General features: G+C 39.3%; 1 protein-coding gene across 1 annotated transcript in view; it reads left to right on the forward strand.

Annotated features, from left to right (window-relative positions):
• LOC135475867 (trafficking protein particle complex subunit 8-like) overlaps positions 1-17,382 on the forward strand; it is a 34,605-nt gene that overhangs the window by 15,112 nt on the left and 2,111 nt on the right. Inside the window, 14 exon segments of the mRNA XM_064755814.1 lie at positions 669-795; positions 1,094-1,282; positions 4,122-4,279; positions 6,123-6,197; positions 7,317-7,598; positions 8,148-8,554; positions 10,979-11,126; positions 11,593-11,689; positions 12,358-12,429; positions 12,772-12,827; positions 14,135-14,314; positions 14,587-14,691; positions 14,910-15,055; positions 16,625-16,714. Coding sequence (XP_064611884.1) covers positions 669-795; positions 1,094-1,282; positions 4,122-4,279; positions 6,123-6,197; positions 7,317-7,598; positions 8,148-8,554; positions 10,979-11,126; positions 11,593-11,689; positions 12,358-12,429; positions 12,772-12,827; positions 14,135-14,314; positions 14,587-14,691; positions 14,910-15,055; positions 16,625-16,714 — 2,132 coding nt within the window.

A 17,382-nucleotide genomic window follows, 5' to 3' on the forward strand; every position in this document is an offset into this window, starting at 1 on the left:
TAAGTCAGGAGACTGATCATAAAGTAAGTCAGTAGAGTGTCTGTAAGATAAGTCAGCTTAGCATCTGTTTATAAAGATAGTCAAGAGAGTGTTTATTTGTAAACGCTTCGCGGCCTAGTGGTGAGCGCATCACAATAACCCAACAGCATCTCACCAATACTGTTGTGGTGAGTTCAAGTCCAGCCCATTCTGTCCACTTCTACAGCCATAAGTGGGCATGGCTGACAGCAGTCTGTTTTTTCGTCCCCCCACGGGCGCTGCCCAGTTTCCTCCTACTATAATGCTGACCCCCCAACATGTAAAAGAAATATTCTTGAATACAGCATAAAACACCAATCAGATAAAGAGATAAATTTATGAAGTAAACCAACCAAGTGTCTGTAAGACAGACCATTGGGGTGTCTGTTCATAAAATAAGTCAGCAGAGTGTCTAAGATACATGTACATGTAGTGAAGTTGAAGAGAATATTTGTGTATGAAGTAAGTCAGCAGTGTCCTCTTACTGAGTCATTAAGTGGTGCTTCCATAAAATAAGTCAGCAAATAATTCATATGAGTGTCTACTCGCTTCTTGGTACACCTTGTCTTAATGTTTACAGGTGTGTGTATGTGTATATACTGTATATATGTGTGAGTCATGTCTTGTTTTTGTCTTTGTCAATTCTTTAGCAATTACTGAGTCAGAACCTGGGTGAGAACAGTTTGTTTACCTGTCCTTTACCTGAGCTACCCTTACCTGTAGTAGATAGCAACTTTACTAAAGTCCTTGTTTGTCGACCACCTGCTGTCAAATATGGTAAGTAAATTTGCTGAATCAGGTACAATAATTCATCCAGCTGATTTACAGTGGAGTCTTCAAAAAATATGTTGACAAGTAACGTGAAACTTTAAAAAAATGTAAGAATGTTTTGATATAAATGTATCTTTGCATCTGGCATATTTTAAACTACATGCTGCTTTCTCCCAAGGTATTAGAACATCAGGTGGTAGTATCACCTAATCAAATGTTACCTGTATAGGAATGAGGCGATAAATGAATAGGTGCAACTTGTATATGTTGAAGGTGAGTAATACTCTGTGCTTTATTTGTTAAGGTAACAAAGCTCCAGCGAGTAGCGTGTATTTTGACTATGATGCTAGTGATACTTCCCAGTGGATGGAGCTTGAGGAGGCAGCTGTGACAGCTGCTAATCAGGGCTCACTTCCCATCACATTCAGACCTACTACCCAGTGTTTTACCCAGAAAACAGACAACAAATACAGCCCTATTGGATATGTAGGAGGTTAGTTGAACTGACTTTTTTTTTTTAACATACCGTAATTTGTTGAACTGTTTGACCAGCAGGCCTCAAGCCACATCTGTGTGCCAGACTGTGAAATTTGCTGCTTTTACTTCAAATGACCAAAACTTAAAATGGTGCAGCAGTGGTGGGTTGGTGATTGTTTTCTCCCCTCACACTATGGCAAGACAAACTTCGCCACGGGAATGCAGTGCACATGAATTAAAATGAAGAAAGTATCAAGCCACAGTTGTTGACAAACCTATAAATTCCGAAACTGTCTCAGAGCATGGTCTCGTCAAACTTGCAATCTAACGACCGCTTTTCCAGCTGTCAGTTACACTGTATCAATGAATGCATTGTACGGGGAACAGTGTCGTCTGTTCAAGTCCCATAAATAAATGTAACAAATCAGCATGCAAATGTATTTCAGTGATAAGGACCTGACTGGCAAGTATCTGTCAATAAGCTCCCATAAAAGACAGGGGGAAATTTTCCAAGCCTCACACAAGTGGTATTTTGTCATCCCATTTTTGAAGTGGTGTGTGTTCCTGCCGTTTCATTTTGGAAACCATGAGTTATCCACGTAAACATTCTCGGGACAAGGTTTCCTAAACTAACACATGTTCAAACTTGATCCTTGCATTATTGTAAGAGCTGATTGCCATGTCTGTACATCAGTACATTTGCACTGAGCCCATATATGTAGACGAGAAGACATTCCTGGCTTGATGAAATGGCCATCATAAACTGATCATGTATGGATTGTACATTGTGCTTGGATGCCCATTACCAGCTTAATATTGCAACAATTGTAAACATTGTGTTAATGCAAGGCTAAATCTATTCCTATTCACATTTTTGGGGAATTCACTGTGTCAGTCTAACAGTTAACTGACAGCTTACAGAATTCAACATTGACATTTGATGAACGTATTTTCATTGAAACGCCCCTTGGAAAAGTTAACACAATTGTGAAATCTCCCGCCAAGTCTAGACTAGCAGATGGAGGCTCAAAATTTTATATACCGTCACATGCCTAGTGAAGAGCTAGTGGATTTTAAGTTGGACTTTTGGGTTTGATTTTGTTACTATACCATTTCAGTAAAGCCATCATGAATTCATATGCTGGTATAGGTGTGTTGCAAAGATATTCACAACACTTCCATGTAATCTTTTTACCACGGGTAGAATTCAAAACAATCACCAAAACACGTGGTCATTTCGGGTCTTTGCTGTAGTTGACTGGTCCTACAAACAATGTTGGAATGTTAAAGGCTATACCCAGAGCTGGGTGAAGTTGCGATTTGCATATGAGTACAACTCGGCTGTTTATATTTGAATACTCTGTCAGTTTTAGATTGACCCTTTACTTCCAAAATTTCCCCACAAAGAATGGTATTGTTAGATCCTGAATGCCTCCATTTTTAAGGTTCGAAGACGTATCTATGTTTTGATGCAAACAAAGTGGGTGAAAATAGATTTTCGTACAAGAAGAAACATTTATGCTGAGTTGAAATTCTGTATTTGAAGGCAGAGAAGCACAGTGGCTCGTTTTTAACAATGCAGTGTTCAACCTACTAAAAAAAGTTGGACTTGAGTTGGACCGATTATGGCGAGTTGATCGGATTACAGCTAACAGACAGCTAATTTCACCTCACGTGGCATCAGCTCACGCAGTGTCAAGAACCACCATGGGCTTTGTAGAAATTTAGTGTCTCACTAAATTTTTGTTGTACTTGCACATGTGTTGTTGGTTTTCTGCACATTCTCTTTCAGATGAGCTTATATAATAAATTAAATTGTGTAATAGGCTGTTAAACAGTTTTGCATCAGTCATTGCCCATAGTGAACAATGATAGTTCACAAAAGAGAATGTGGCTCAGGAAATCACCTCAGCAAAGGGGCCTACATTTTGGCCTGACGTGTTGACTCAGACTGACCTCTCAAAGCCTACGCCACCCCTTCACTGGCGAGCGTGTATCCATGTACATGGCCAGTTGACACATGCCGATTTTTTATATTGTTTGTAGTCGTATAGGTGAGAGCCATCAACCACCCACAGTACACTATTCAACTTCTCTGATCAGATTCCCCTACAGGCCCTGACCCTGTTTTCTCAACTTTCCAGCTTCTCAGCTGGTTGGAAAGGTCAACAAATTGTGATAGTCTATAGTCTTCTTTAAAGTTATGCTGATCTTAGTTGTGGATTTAAATGTTTAATCTCCTTCATAGGGTCCCTTGCTGTCTTGCATAGTTAAATCACTGGTGTCTGTCACCAACCGGTGGATGGCCGTCAGTTTTCCCTGCTCAGTTTCCACTCCAATAATGGTGGCCACCATTGTATAAGTTAAATATTCTTGAGTACAGTGTAAAGCACCAAACAAATAAATAAATAAAGTAAAGCGGTTGCTTGCTGTGACTATCAGGCCGATGACTAATGTTTAGCTGGAGGTTTAAGTCCGGAAGTTTGTCAGGGACGTGCTGATGGGTGATGGTTTACTCCAGACATGCCACTTTTGTCCATCCATAAAACTGATCACCATTATATAAAGTTAAAAATTCCAAAGTTAAATAACAATAAAAAAAAAAACATTTTCATCTTATATCTTGTGAAAATTTTGAAAGTGAGTGAGTTGCTGACCTGACATTCAAATATTCCATTACCATCCTTGATCTCCCAAACTACTGAAGTAGATTTTGTCACACATCAAGAAAATTCTCACATTACATTTCCGTCAGCTTGACGGTCAACCTTCAGTCAACTTTTTGGGGCCAGTTTCCGTTTATACTTTTCATATGAAGTTTGAATTGTTGCTATTTCTTTTCTTTTTCTTTCCAGAGCCCATCACAATAGAAATCCATCTTCAGAATCCACTCAAGATAACTCTGGTGCTCAGTGATATCCTGTTGCTATGGAGTTTTGCACCTTCAATGTCAGGAGAGTTCTTTGGTCAGGATAAACCACAGGTTATCACCAATGAAATAGAGTGTGTCAAGGTAAGCTGAATGGTCAGATGATACCTGCCATTTGTTCATAATTGAGCAGGTTTAGTTTGGTTTCTCCCATCTGTTCACATAAGCTCTGTTGTCATCTCAAATGAAGGAAATATATGTCGTGTTTACATATGTTTATACAAGTTAGCTCACTGAAAACTTCAGGAAACACTGGTTTAAATTATCTAGAGTTTGCTGTCAATTGAAATTGTGGCCACATCAGCATACATGCTTACTTGTTCAGCTTAGAAATAAGATAGAAGCATAGTAAACACTGTCTAGCATAGTAGACACAATCCAGCATAGTGGACACAATCCAGCATAGTAGGCACAATCCAGCATAGAAGGCACAATCCAGCATAGTAGGCACAATCCAGCATAGTGGACACTGTCCAGCATAGTAGGCACAATCAAGTGTAGTAGGCACAATCCAGCATAGTAGACACAGTCCAGCATAGTATGCACAATCCAGTGTAGCAGGCACAATCCAGCATAGTAGACACTGTCCACAATCCAGCATAGTAGACACAGTCCAGCATAGTAAACACAGTCCAGCATACTGTATTTCACCTGAAGTGTATCATTTTTCAGATGACACATTTGGCCCTTTTTTGATTGATTCCTTCATCTTATAGGGCCACTTTGTGAAGATCTTACCAGAAAAACCTAAATGTTGGCATCTAAAATATTTTACAACCTACATTTGCTGTTGAATGTGCAGCATACAGTACAGTCAGGCTAAAAGTCAAAACCAGGCAGGAGATTAGCGCGTTCCTAGAGGTCTTGTAGAGAGTTTGTAGAGCGTCTGTAGAGTGAGCGATACATGTTTTGTGACTGATAACACACATGGCTGAGCCTTGTTATGAGTACATGCTGACTGTGGAAAGTTGACAGCGGAAAATCTAGTTGTTTGTAAGAATGATTTAAAAGGCTTTTGAAGGGCTAATGCAATACAAGAAACAGAAGTAAAATATCTGATATTTGTGTTTTGATCACAAAGTGGTAATGATTTACGAGTGGGTCCATGCGAGATACGTAATGGATCACCATGACCGCTAAAACTAGCTCATTCTTCGTCTCCCATAAAAAACAGTTAAAAAGTGGACAAATATATTTCATTTTCGTCCAAAAATCCTGCGTGCCTCCTACACAGCTCAGTAGAGGATCAGTAGAGCATTAATCAGTACCTTGTAGCGTGCTACGAGCAGTAAATAATTGACTTTTAGCCTGAGCTGTACTGTACTGTACTGTACTTGACACTGTCTAACATACTTGACACTTCCCACCATACTTGGCACAGTCCAGCTTACTTGACACTTTCAAGCTTACTTGGCAATCTGCCATATTTGACAGGGTCCAGTGTACTTGGCACAGTCCAGCATACTTGACACTGTCCAGCTTACTTAACAGCATAAGGCTGGTTGAGGGAACTAAATACTTCTTTGAGACAGCTCTTCGTGTTTGACCAGTGAGGTTGCATGTTCAAATCCAGCTCTTTCTGATTAGTGTGCATATTTTAATATGCAAGGAGGTTTGTTAGGTTTCTGGTAAAAGATGGTGGTTTCCTGCACCTTTATAGTTCGCTTCATCCATAAACCTGTCTACAGGTACAAATGTAACAAATTCTTGAGTTAAGAGTTAAGCTCCTGATAGATAAATAGTAGACACATTTCTTAACCAAAAAGGTTGAATCTGTCTGAGATTGTGTATCACTGAAAATGCGAGTCACTAGTGTGACATTTAAGGTCGATATTTAGCAGAATATGGCCGGTGAATATGGTTACCTGTCTGTAATTGCAAACCAATTGATATCGTTACACTAATTTAAAATAAATACCTGTTGCAGAACAAAATTTCTGACGAGATCATCACCACACAAGTCATTCCAGAGGTTATCTTACAGGGCAATGAATACAAATCTGTGAGTCTTGTTATGGTTTAATTATATATAATTTCCAGACTGTTCTTAACTGCCTTGGCAATTGCATTGTCCTAACATATATGGAGGACACTTACAATCAGGACACCTCGCAGGTTGAGAGTAGATAGTATATGAACACTTTCCAGTTTCCATTTGTCGATAGTCTTCGGACAGTTGTAATGACATGAAATAGAGCTTATAATCTGTTGAAATTGGAATGGATGTACCGCTAAAAGCAACTTATCAAAAGTATGCTTGAGTTTCCGTCAAATCAAACTATTTTGTCTTTTTGTCCACACATTGTCCTACCACAATATACATATAGGTTATTCAAGCATGTATATCTGAGATATGTTTCATTCTTCCCAGCTTAGCTTTCAGAAATACAGATCTGTACTCTTCCATTCACTAACCTGGAACTCGGTCTTTTGGAGTATGCTGTCCTCAACATGTGAAAGCTGTATGCTACAAAAACATGTTTCCTTTAATCCTACAATGATTCTGACTTGACACATCACCTATGTGATATTTTACTATTCTTTCATGAATAGTAAAAACCATAACATAATAACAAGCCAAACGTCTGTAACCGCAATTTTGGATTTGAGTCAACCACCCTCGGCCTCACCTGGAAAAAGATAAACCTGCGGATCGTTCAGATTGAAACCAAGATCATGTATGCCATTAAAAGGGCAATAGACAACTTGATTGTAAGTCTTAACTTTGGTTGGTGTTTAATAAAGAGGAGAAGGAACTATATGCAACAATTGTGAAAATAGATTGTCCTGATTTTGGGAAGAGCACCATAATGCGTCGTAATGCATTTGTGTTTATTACAACCTTACGGCTTTTATTATTCCGGCATGATGTGATGATATGAATACAGAATTATTTTAAAATCTTGGGAAACCAGTATTTCGTCATGTACAGCTGTGACACGTGGACGACAGCGACGGACTGTTCCAGGTTAATGAATGTAAGGAGTGGTTAGTGTGGAAGGTAAGCTAGGAAGAGGTAACCAGCGTGTTGTGTGTTTATACAACCTAATGTCTTGATGGGAAGATCATTATTAAACAAATACAAATTGACAAAATTGTATGTTTTTTGCCGTTACCTCAGATCCACCTGTCCTTGACCCCCCAGCAGACTGGGGAACTAAGGGTGGTAGCCCTAGCATATAACCTGGGCACCAGCTCCCAGGGGCCCAATGTCTCAGTCCCTGGAGTGGAACCCCTCAATGCCAAGCCCAGCTTTATCAGTGGGGTGTCTGTAAGAGGTAAGCAGAGGTTAGAGGTGCAAGGCCCGCGGCTGAACGCCAGCAAGGAGGAGAAGACAAGCAAGGTGTACGGGCCTGATAGGAGGCTGGACCTTGTCATACAGCCCAGGATGCCACATCTTCAGGTAAATATTGGCAGAAATGACTTACAGGGGAAATACTTGTCCCCGCCATGAATGTGGAGAGGGAACATGAGAATGCTCTACATTATGTGTCCATCTGTCTGTGTGTCTGTCAAAGATCAAAGATCTCCTTGTGAATAGGATATATCCAACTATCAGGTTCATACTTGTATGGTATCTTGAGGTCAGTGAAGGATTGATTGGGATTGATTTTCACAATTGTATGTAACCCAGTATGGTTGCTGTCATCCATGTTTCATTTACTGAGCATGACATCTTTCTCTTTAGATGGATAACATGTATTGGGGTTGCCTTTGTTCTTTGAATGGAAGGGTAGAATTTTTGCTTCAGTGAAAGGGAAGGGAAAGTTATTTTGGTATAGCTTGATCTGACTTTTTATCTATTTCTTTGACCACAGTCACAAATTAAGTAAAAAATATTCCAGAGCGCAATTTCAGATTTGTAAAGCTTGTTGGACCTTGATTTGTCTAGCTTCTTCAAATAATGATAAAGAAATAAATGAAGCACTTAAATAAATAAATCTTTTTTCAGGTTCACTTCTGTGATTTCCCAGAGACTCTACTCTGTGGGGAGGTACGACAGACATCATTAGAGGTGTCCAACTGTGGATCTTGTTCCATGCACAAACTTTCTGTTGCCTGTAGCAACCCTGAATTCTTTACCTTCGGCCAGCATTCCAAGTGTGAGTTGCAGGACAGTAGAACTGTGTATGAGTATGTCAATAGATCCAGCGAGGTTTCAAACAATTCAGCTGGCTGTGCCGTCATGGAACAGAACTGTGTGGGCAGAGTATCAGACATACCTTTGCCAAATGGAACTCTTCTTCCAGGGAGTACCATTGTGCTGCCCATGTGGATACGAGGGGCGTCAGTAGGCGGAGTACATGAGGTGGACTTCCTGTTTTACTATGAGCCAGTAGAGAGTTCAGCAAAAACAAGGTATGGAGTGGAATCAATGTTAAGGATGGTATCTCAAGAAACATTTCATGCAGATATTAAGAGGTTGAGGATGAAGGCAATCTTCCTATGTTGTGCGCGGATTTTATTACCTATCATAAAGTGCGAAATTCACAACTTTCAAGTCTCTTTTGTTTTTGTACCATTAAAGTAAATGTTTTAAGTGCTTAATGTATTAAGGTGAAGTTGTGCATGCATGTGTGTCCTGTCTTCATCAAATTTGTTTATACGCGTAAGTTTCTCACTGCATTTGTCAAGGGGATATTATGGCTGCCTTGCAGATATGGGTGACAGGTCCTGTTTAACAACTTGAAGTGAAAAATCGTAGTACCACCCTGGTTTGATACTTAAGATAAGAGGATGCAGGGGTCATTTTTCCATGTACCGACCACCACTTTCTAGGCGAAATTGAGTGTCTCTTTCAACTGAAATTGAAATTTTTTTTTGTTTCAACCGACCGTTTGAGATACTAAAATGGAATATTTTTTGTATGTTACTATACTTCATTGATTAAAGTACTTATCACTGCCTATGTATGAACACAAGATGGCCCCCTAGTTGATACAGCGAACTGATAATAGGCATACATTGTAGTTATTGTTACATGTATTTCAGGATACCAGTCCAGTGAAGTGAAGTGTGAAGACCTGTTCAGAAAGCTTTACAATCTCGAGCATCAGTCTAGATTGACTGAAACTCACACTAACAACTGGTCTTGACATTACCTTTAAAAAATATTCAGTAGTCATGAATCAAGACAGAATAGTCATGCATTTATGGCATCTGGAATATGTGGTTTTCATTCTTCAAAAGGAAATGTCCAAAATAATTGAAAGAAAACTAAAACATTTGAGAAAATCAAACATCATGCAACACCTTACATATATACTAGAAACTAATCTCTGTGAATTATCTAAATTCTCTTGAAATATTGTCCTTACTTGTCAAAATAAACAAAGATTTCAGTCAACAAAAGCAATTCGAAACAAAGTCTGATTTGACTTACTGACAAAGTACTTTCATATCACATGAAATTTACCATGAAAATCAGCCATCAATGATGATCAGAATAAAAAGTAATGAGACCCACAAGTAGTGATTTACCCAATGGAGTATTAACTTTAAATAGAGGGGCTACATAGTTAGAGAGATTAAATACACTGAGTCTTTAGGTGTCAATGAATTATCATTTTTTCCACAATGAATACGGCTGGATCTCCTCAGCCTGAGTGGCTAAGTCTGTCTGACACAATTCTCTATATTCAATCTTTGAAGAAAACACACACTTTTATACATGTAGCAAATCGATGTCGGAGTAAATTTTTATATCTGGCGAGAAGGTTTTAATTTCACTGCTATTATCCATTTATTGAACTCCAGAGTCCTAAAAACGAAACTGTGTGCCCTCCTTGAAAGGAGCTGAAGATATTAAGGCCACCTGGCTTCATTGGGGAGGAAACCAGTCAGATTGTGTGTGCTGAAATGCAGTCACGCGCGCTACTATATGCTAATGTCGAAAACAGAACGATCGAAAACTAAAGTAGGTCAAATTATTCATGAGGACCGATTTGACAGAGACCAAAGAAGATTACTATGTGTCATGTTTGATTTCATATGCCCCATCCACTTCCAAAAATTGCCTTCTTAAATCTAATCAGCGCAGTGGGTAATGAAGATTTCCATAAAAAGGGAGATAACTTGTTAAGCAAACAGGTTGCTTCACTGAACTTCGATATTTCGATATGTTCAGATTGAGTTTATGTAAAATTTTTAATACTTCTTTCAAAAAATAACGGCGAATTAAATAAATATAACCAGTTATTGATTTTTTTATTCAATCCATGGACCGAATACTCGTCCAGACGACTTCTGTGAACCCCTGTCTCTCCCGTGATTGTTCTTCCACAGTTCATAGTGGTTTTACTTTATAAAGCATTACACTGCACTGTCATGTGATTGTTTGCTTTGATAACAAAGTACAGGTACATAGAAACTTTCTTTTATTTGTCTCTTTTCAACTGTGGATTTGGCTGAAAAAGCCATCTACGAGAAGAGAAATTTCAGAAACTTTAGAGACAAGGTAGTTTGGTTATCTCCCTGTTGCCATGTCTCTTAAGTTGGTTGGGACAGTGCTAAGGCTGTCACAGCTTTTTTTCTTGCAGCGTTTTTCTTTCTTTTCTTTTTGTACATGAGGTCTCACTGTGTAAATTTATTTGTACAAAAAGTAAAATGTGTTGCTTGTAGACCTAGGTTAAAACATTAACTTGTGTTTGATGTTATGCAGAAGTAAATCCTCTTTTTTTCTGTATACTGTTCAGTGTGTGAAGGCTGTGAGGAAGAACAGTTTCACTGTTAATTGATTGAGTTACCTTCAATAAGTAAAGATGTTTTTATAAACTGTTGTAGGCATAGAATTTTGCGCCACACTGCTGTCCTCTATACTTCCGAGTCATTGAGTGTCCAAGCAATGGCGCAGCGGGCCAATGCGCATCTGCGAGAGCCGTCAGCTGACCAATCAAATGTCTGCCTCATATCATGTGCGCTGGAGAATCTGGTGAGAGTATTAAACATGGCTTTCACTGAGGTGTCCTACATGTGGATATGTTCAGGGAAAAGATGAGAGAAAAAATCATCATAATGCCTTCTTCTGAAAGCAGTATCTAATAACATATTCACATATACAGTTAAATATGTTGAATTCTTGATATGTGTTATCCTATATTATTTATGTTTTGGGCTTTGATTGATGTCCTGGGTTACAGTTTCAGTTAGCAATTGACAAAATTCTTAGGAAGCACTTGAATATGTACATGTAATTTACATTTGTGTGTATGAAGATATATTCTTACTATTTCTGAATAGATGGTCAAAAATCCAACCAGAAAAAAATACTTTCTTTGTCCAACTGTGGACAGCTCGCACAAAGGGGATGTTCTATCCTTGATGCTCTATGTATGTGATATTTACCGTAAATGACTAAAGTCAAAATCTGTTGTTTTTTTTTAATTTACATTTCACAGGCCACGTATGCCCCTCTAGGTGAATTACAAATATGTCAGGTGACTTGTGCCAGCTCCTCCTGGATGGTACAACATCTTAGTACAACACATCAGACAGGTAAGGGGAAAGGTTCGCAGTGATTAGAACTTGTTTTGATAAAATGTTTTTTTCAAATGTCATTCAGTTGCTAGGAGACACAAGTTACAGGTTCCGTGCACTCTTTGAACAGTGAGTGATAGATTCCCTGTGTCTCACTGATCAGATTCCCTGTGCCTCACTGATCAGATTCCCTGTGCCTCACTGATCAGATTCCCTGTGTCTCACTGATCAGATTCCCTGTGTCTCACTGATCAGATTCCCTGTGCCTCACTGATCAGATTCCCTGTGTCTCACTGATCAGATTCCCTGTGTCTCACTGATCAGATTCCCTGTGTCTCACTGATCAGATTCCCTGTGCCTCACTGATCAGATTCCCTGTGCCTCACTGATCAAATGGGGCCAGGGTTTAAGCAGTTTATGACGTGTTTTACATTCACTGAAAGCCACTTATCTTCCACCAATTTGTTGTATATATCTGCTTGTCTCTTATGGTAAAGTTTGTCACTGAATTGTCTAATCTTGATGAGCACTCCACTTTGCTCTACCCATAAAAACAAATGCCATAGAAAGTGTTAGGATGTGGGGTTCCTTGTATGTGGTAATTGGCTGTTTTAAAAAACCTTGAGTATAACTGTGAATGGCTTTTTGTCCAAACTGGTTTATAAATGAATGCTTTGCTGTTTCAGATATTAGCGTGAAAAACAAAGAAACGGTGCACCTTTGTTTACGAGGAGTTAGATGTAGCCCAGCAGAGGAAGGTAGGTTTTACTCTGTATATTGAAAGGCAATTTTCAGTGAAATTTATGCACCTTTTATTTTGACTTTGATGACTAATGTACTTTGTCTGCACAAAATAATTTCTCAGAACATGCTTGGAGTGAACATCTTGCATTAGTTCTATTTGACAAGGTCACGTTTGAGTACACTCAGTACACACATTCCACCACACCCCCACTCCACCACACCATTATGAGTTCATGTAACAAGGAACTGCTCACACCGAAGATTTCAAGATACCTTTCTAGTAACATATGTATTCAAATAAAGCCTCCAGATGTTGAGGTTATTCTTATATAAACCAGGATATGTTTCTGTTACAGATGAGCTAAAGTGGAATCCTGTGATCTTCAGTAATGTGACATTTGGTCAGGATGAGGTATGTAGAATAAAGCTTGTGTTGTTGGCTTGCTGCACAGACTCTAACAGATAAACTTAAAGAATAAATTAAGTTGTGGAATAGGCTAACTGTGGCGTGGTTGGTCATTGTCTGTAGTGGACTAATTATTGTTGGGAAATCGCCTGAGCAAAGGGCCTTACATTTCTGTCATGTGTGTTGACTAAGACTGACCCCTCACTGCCCCTTCTCTGACGAGTGTGCATACACATTGTGGGCCAGTTGAAATGTACAGTCTGCACTGACTTTATATATTTTCGGGGGGCCTCAGTGGCTCAGTTGGTTAGCGCAGCGTTATGACCCAGGAATCTCTCACCAATGCGGTCGCTGTGAGTTCAAGTCCAGCTCATGCTGGCTTCCTCTCCGGTTGTACATGGGAAGGTCTGTCAGCAACCTGCGGATGGTCGTAGGTTTCCACCCACCGTAATGCTGGCCGCCGTCACATAAGTGAAATATTCTTGAGTACGGCGTAAAACACCAATCAAATAAATAAATAAATAAGTATATATTTTCGGAATTAACAGTCAGTGTAAAGACACTGGGTGGGCAGTTTCTGAGGTAAGAAGTATCAGCCACCTGCGATGTGCTATTCAATTCATACGATCACAGTCCCCCACGGCTCCAATACCTTGTTTTGTCAACTTACCCTAGAGCATTCTGAACCTGAGTACTGCTCAGGTGATTGAAAGGGTCGACAAATTATGGTGGGAAAATTAAGCCGCCTTCTGTGTATGGTCAGACACTTGGGGCCTATAATTTGTGACTGCTATGTAAAACGGGCCCCTGATCTACAGTGTACATGTACTGTGTTTAGTGAACAAATTTGTGCTTGTCACTGTCACCATTTGTGCTTGTCACTGTCACCATTTGTGCTTGACATCATCACCATGCTTACTTGTCACCATCACCATTCATGCTTGTCAGCAATACCATTCATGCTTCTCACCAACACCATTCATGCTTCTCACCAACACCATGCGTGCTTGTCACTATCACCATTCATGCTTGTCACATCATCATTTGTGATTGTCACATCATCATTCGTGCTTGTCACCATCACCATACCTGCTTGTCACCATCACCATACCTGCTTGTCACCATCACCATTCGTGCTTGTCATCATCACTATTCATGCTTGTCACCATCACCATGCATACTTTTCACCATCATCAACTTGGTTCTGATATCAAGTTGATATCTTTGCCACTTATATTATGATAAAAATAATATTAAAAGTGACATTTAACCATGAGTAAACAGTAAATGCCTTATTACTTTTAATATTTCAGATAAACAGTTCGGCCACACCCTGTTCTGACTTCTACTTCCGCTTATTCCCACCGGATAGGGGGAACAGTGTACTGCAGACCAGTTCTGCTGTGTCGTACTATACCCCTCAGAGCAGCGAGCTGTTCAGAGAGCTTGACACTGCTATCAAGGTCGATCTGACTCTCATCATCCTGTGGAAGGTAAACCTTCAGTCTAGAGCTCACTGGTATCAAGTGCATACAACTTTTTGTATTGTCTTAATTTGTCAAAAAAGGTGAAACCTGTTTTGTAAAATGAAATGGAGATTCAGGATTTACTGTTTTGCACTTTTTCGATAATTGGAATGAAGTGAGTATGTTTTGTTTTGGAATATGTATTCTCAAGTCAAATTCAGAACAAATGTTTCCAATGTGTATGTTCAGCGTAAACAGTGTTAATAAGATTGCTCAGTGCTGCTCACTGCTATCTTCAGGCCATCCTGTCTAGTCCGGAGGGTGGGGTACAGTCACTTGTTGGGCAGCACCATGTGATGGTAGACAAAATCAACAACCCAGTAACCTCTTACCCATTACAGAAGGTCAGTAGAGACACTATGTCAAATAATGCACACTTATACGATTAAAACACTCCAGTGGCCTCTAAGTAAAGTACAAGAGATATTCACACCAAATAATAATAATTGAAACAAACCCAGAATATGTTTATATATATATATATATATATATATATATATATATATATATATATATATATGTATATATATATATATTTGAGCCCCTTTGTATTCCTTTGTAGACCACACCAGAATTGCCCCCTGTCAAGCTGATCCGGGATGTGGAGCCACCCCCAACCCCCAAACCCAGCTCTGAAGTCACCACCCAGCTTACTCACTACAGCTTTGACCATACTGCACAGATACAGCATGACTTCAGTAAGACCAGGTGAGTGATTGTATACATGATCAGATAAGTAATAGTCAACAAGGCTTGGTGAGTCCTACTCAATAAAGCTGAGGGAGTCCTAGTCAGCCAGGTTTAGTGAGTTCTAGTCACCTATGCTTGGTGAGTCCTAGCCAACATGGCTTGGTGAGACCTAGCCAACAAGGCTTGGTGAGTCCTAGTCAGCAAAGCTTGGTTAGTCCTAGCGAACAAGGTTGGGTGAGTCTTAGTCAACATGGCTTGGTGAGTCATAGTCAACATGGCTTGGTGAGTCCTAGCCAACAAGGCTTGGTGAGTCCTAGTCAACATGGTTTGGTGAGTCCTGGCCAACAAGGCTTGGCGAGTCCTAGTCAGCAAAGCTGAGGGAGTCCTAGTCAGCCAGGTATAGTGAGTCCTAGTCACCTATGCTTGGTGAGTTCTATTGAACGAGGGTTGGTGAGTCCTAGGCAACAAAGCTTGGGGAGTCCTAGACAGCCAGACTTGGACTTGTCAGCGTTGCTAAGTGACTTAACAGTGTCAGATGCATCAAAGTCAACGTGTCATAGTCAACAGTGTCACGGGAGCCAACAATGCCTATTGAGTCAAAATTAACAAGATCAGACGAGTCAAAAGTCAATAAAGTCAGATGAGTCATAGTTAACAAGGCCAGGTGATTGGTTATCAGCAGTGCCAGGTGAGTAAGGATGACCAAGTAAGTCACGTTTAAGTCAAAGTATCAAGGCAAGGGAGAGTGTGTAAATCTGCTATGTGAAGTGCTGTATTACGCTAATCCTCTCTCATTTCATCTGTGCCAGATAAAACACAAATGCATACTTCAGCTGAACAGCCATTCAGAACTATTTTTTAAAGGAAAAGACTGCTATAAATCGAATTAAACATCACTAAATAGAGCACTTAGAACTATGCATAAATATACTTCCAATTTTTTTTACATTTCTTTGAAGAGAGTTAAATGCATTCAAATATTCGAATTCTAGTGTGGGCTTTTTGGACCACACAATCAGAGTTTAGGAACTTTGGCATCACAGGAAGTTTTTCCCACTCTAATCATGACACGGAATGTTGTTATAACTCTTTTTTACCCATGAGAAAAAGATTGCTGAAATAATGTTCTCAGAAATTCCGTCCTTCTGGTGAACATCAGGAAAAAAAGGTGATGTGATGTCAGAGTTCCTAGATACCGTCAGTATGGCTCATGGTAAGCTCACCATAGAATTCAAATATTCTAATGCCTTTCCAACCAAGAATAAAACAACAAAAAATGGAATAAAATTAAAAAATGAGAATTAATTATTATATTTTGTCTGATCTTGATGTTTTATGATTTCCTGTTTTTCAAGGCTTTCCGAATAAATACATGAATGTCAACAGGAGAAATTGACGAGGTTAAATGATCTTCAGAATTTTTTTTTTTGTATACTTTCCTCTGACATTGAAAAAGAATTTACTCTGTCTGTGAAACAAATAAAATTGGTGTAGCCTAACGTGAAGATCCTGTTTTGTACAAATGCTGTACTTTGTATGTACCCTGTTATATGTTGTAGCTGATGTGTGTGTTTCTCGGTGTTTCAGGCTGTGTTTTGTACCAGTTACGATGATTGTCCAGAACTGTTCAGGTGTAGCGGTTAATGTTCTGATAGATACAACCAAGGCGAGAGAAAGGTATGTGCAGCAGTGGGTAGCATCTTATGGAGAGGGAGTGAGATTAAAGAAACACAAGGAATTGGATATTATCAGTGTTTTAAAATGTCAAATGCATAAAGAGTTTAACAGACTTGGTCAATCATGCTTTGAATATGCTCTGTCTAATTATGCTGAATGAAACATCACTGTGTTATTTTCTCTTTTTTTATGGCTGTTTTGATGGTTAGTTCTCGATTATATGCCCCTACAGCCATAGCCTATTCAGAATGCCGATAATTATAAAATGTACCCGCAGATGTCATCGAATATAGATATGAACTTAGAACCCCTTGGGGAATATAATGATATTTATTGTGAGTTGAACAGATGGAACAGAAATCTTCAGATAATAATACCAGTAAATATTTATAGTGCAGTTGAAAATGCCTGAACATAAATTCAGTCTGAAAACTCGGAATCTGAAGTCTGGCCAGAGATGTCAGTGCCATAAATCGGAACTTCAACGTTATCCACCATGGGTTCAAATTGATGCGGCAGTATATTTGCTTCTGTGTAGCTACAATCCACCCCAACCCCCTCCACCCTTCCTACTTTTGCTGTTCTTGTAATCTTTGAATGATCAGGGGTAAAAATTTTAGCATCCTTGACAAAAACTGCAGTATTGTGACAATGTTTAATATGTATTA

The sequence above is a fragment of the Liolophura sinensis genome, chromosome 9 (genome assembly GCF_032854445.1).
Source record: "Liolophura sinensis isolate JHLJ2023 chromosome 9, CUHK_Ljap_v2, whole genome shotgun sequence".
NCBI lineage: Eukaryota > Metazoa > Mollusca > Polyplacophora > Chitonida > Chitonidae > Liolophura > Liolophura sinensis.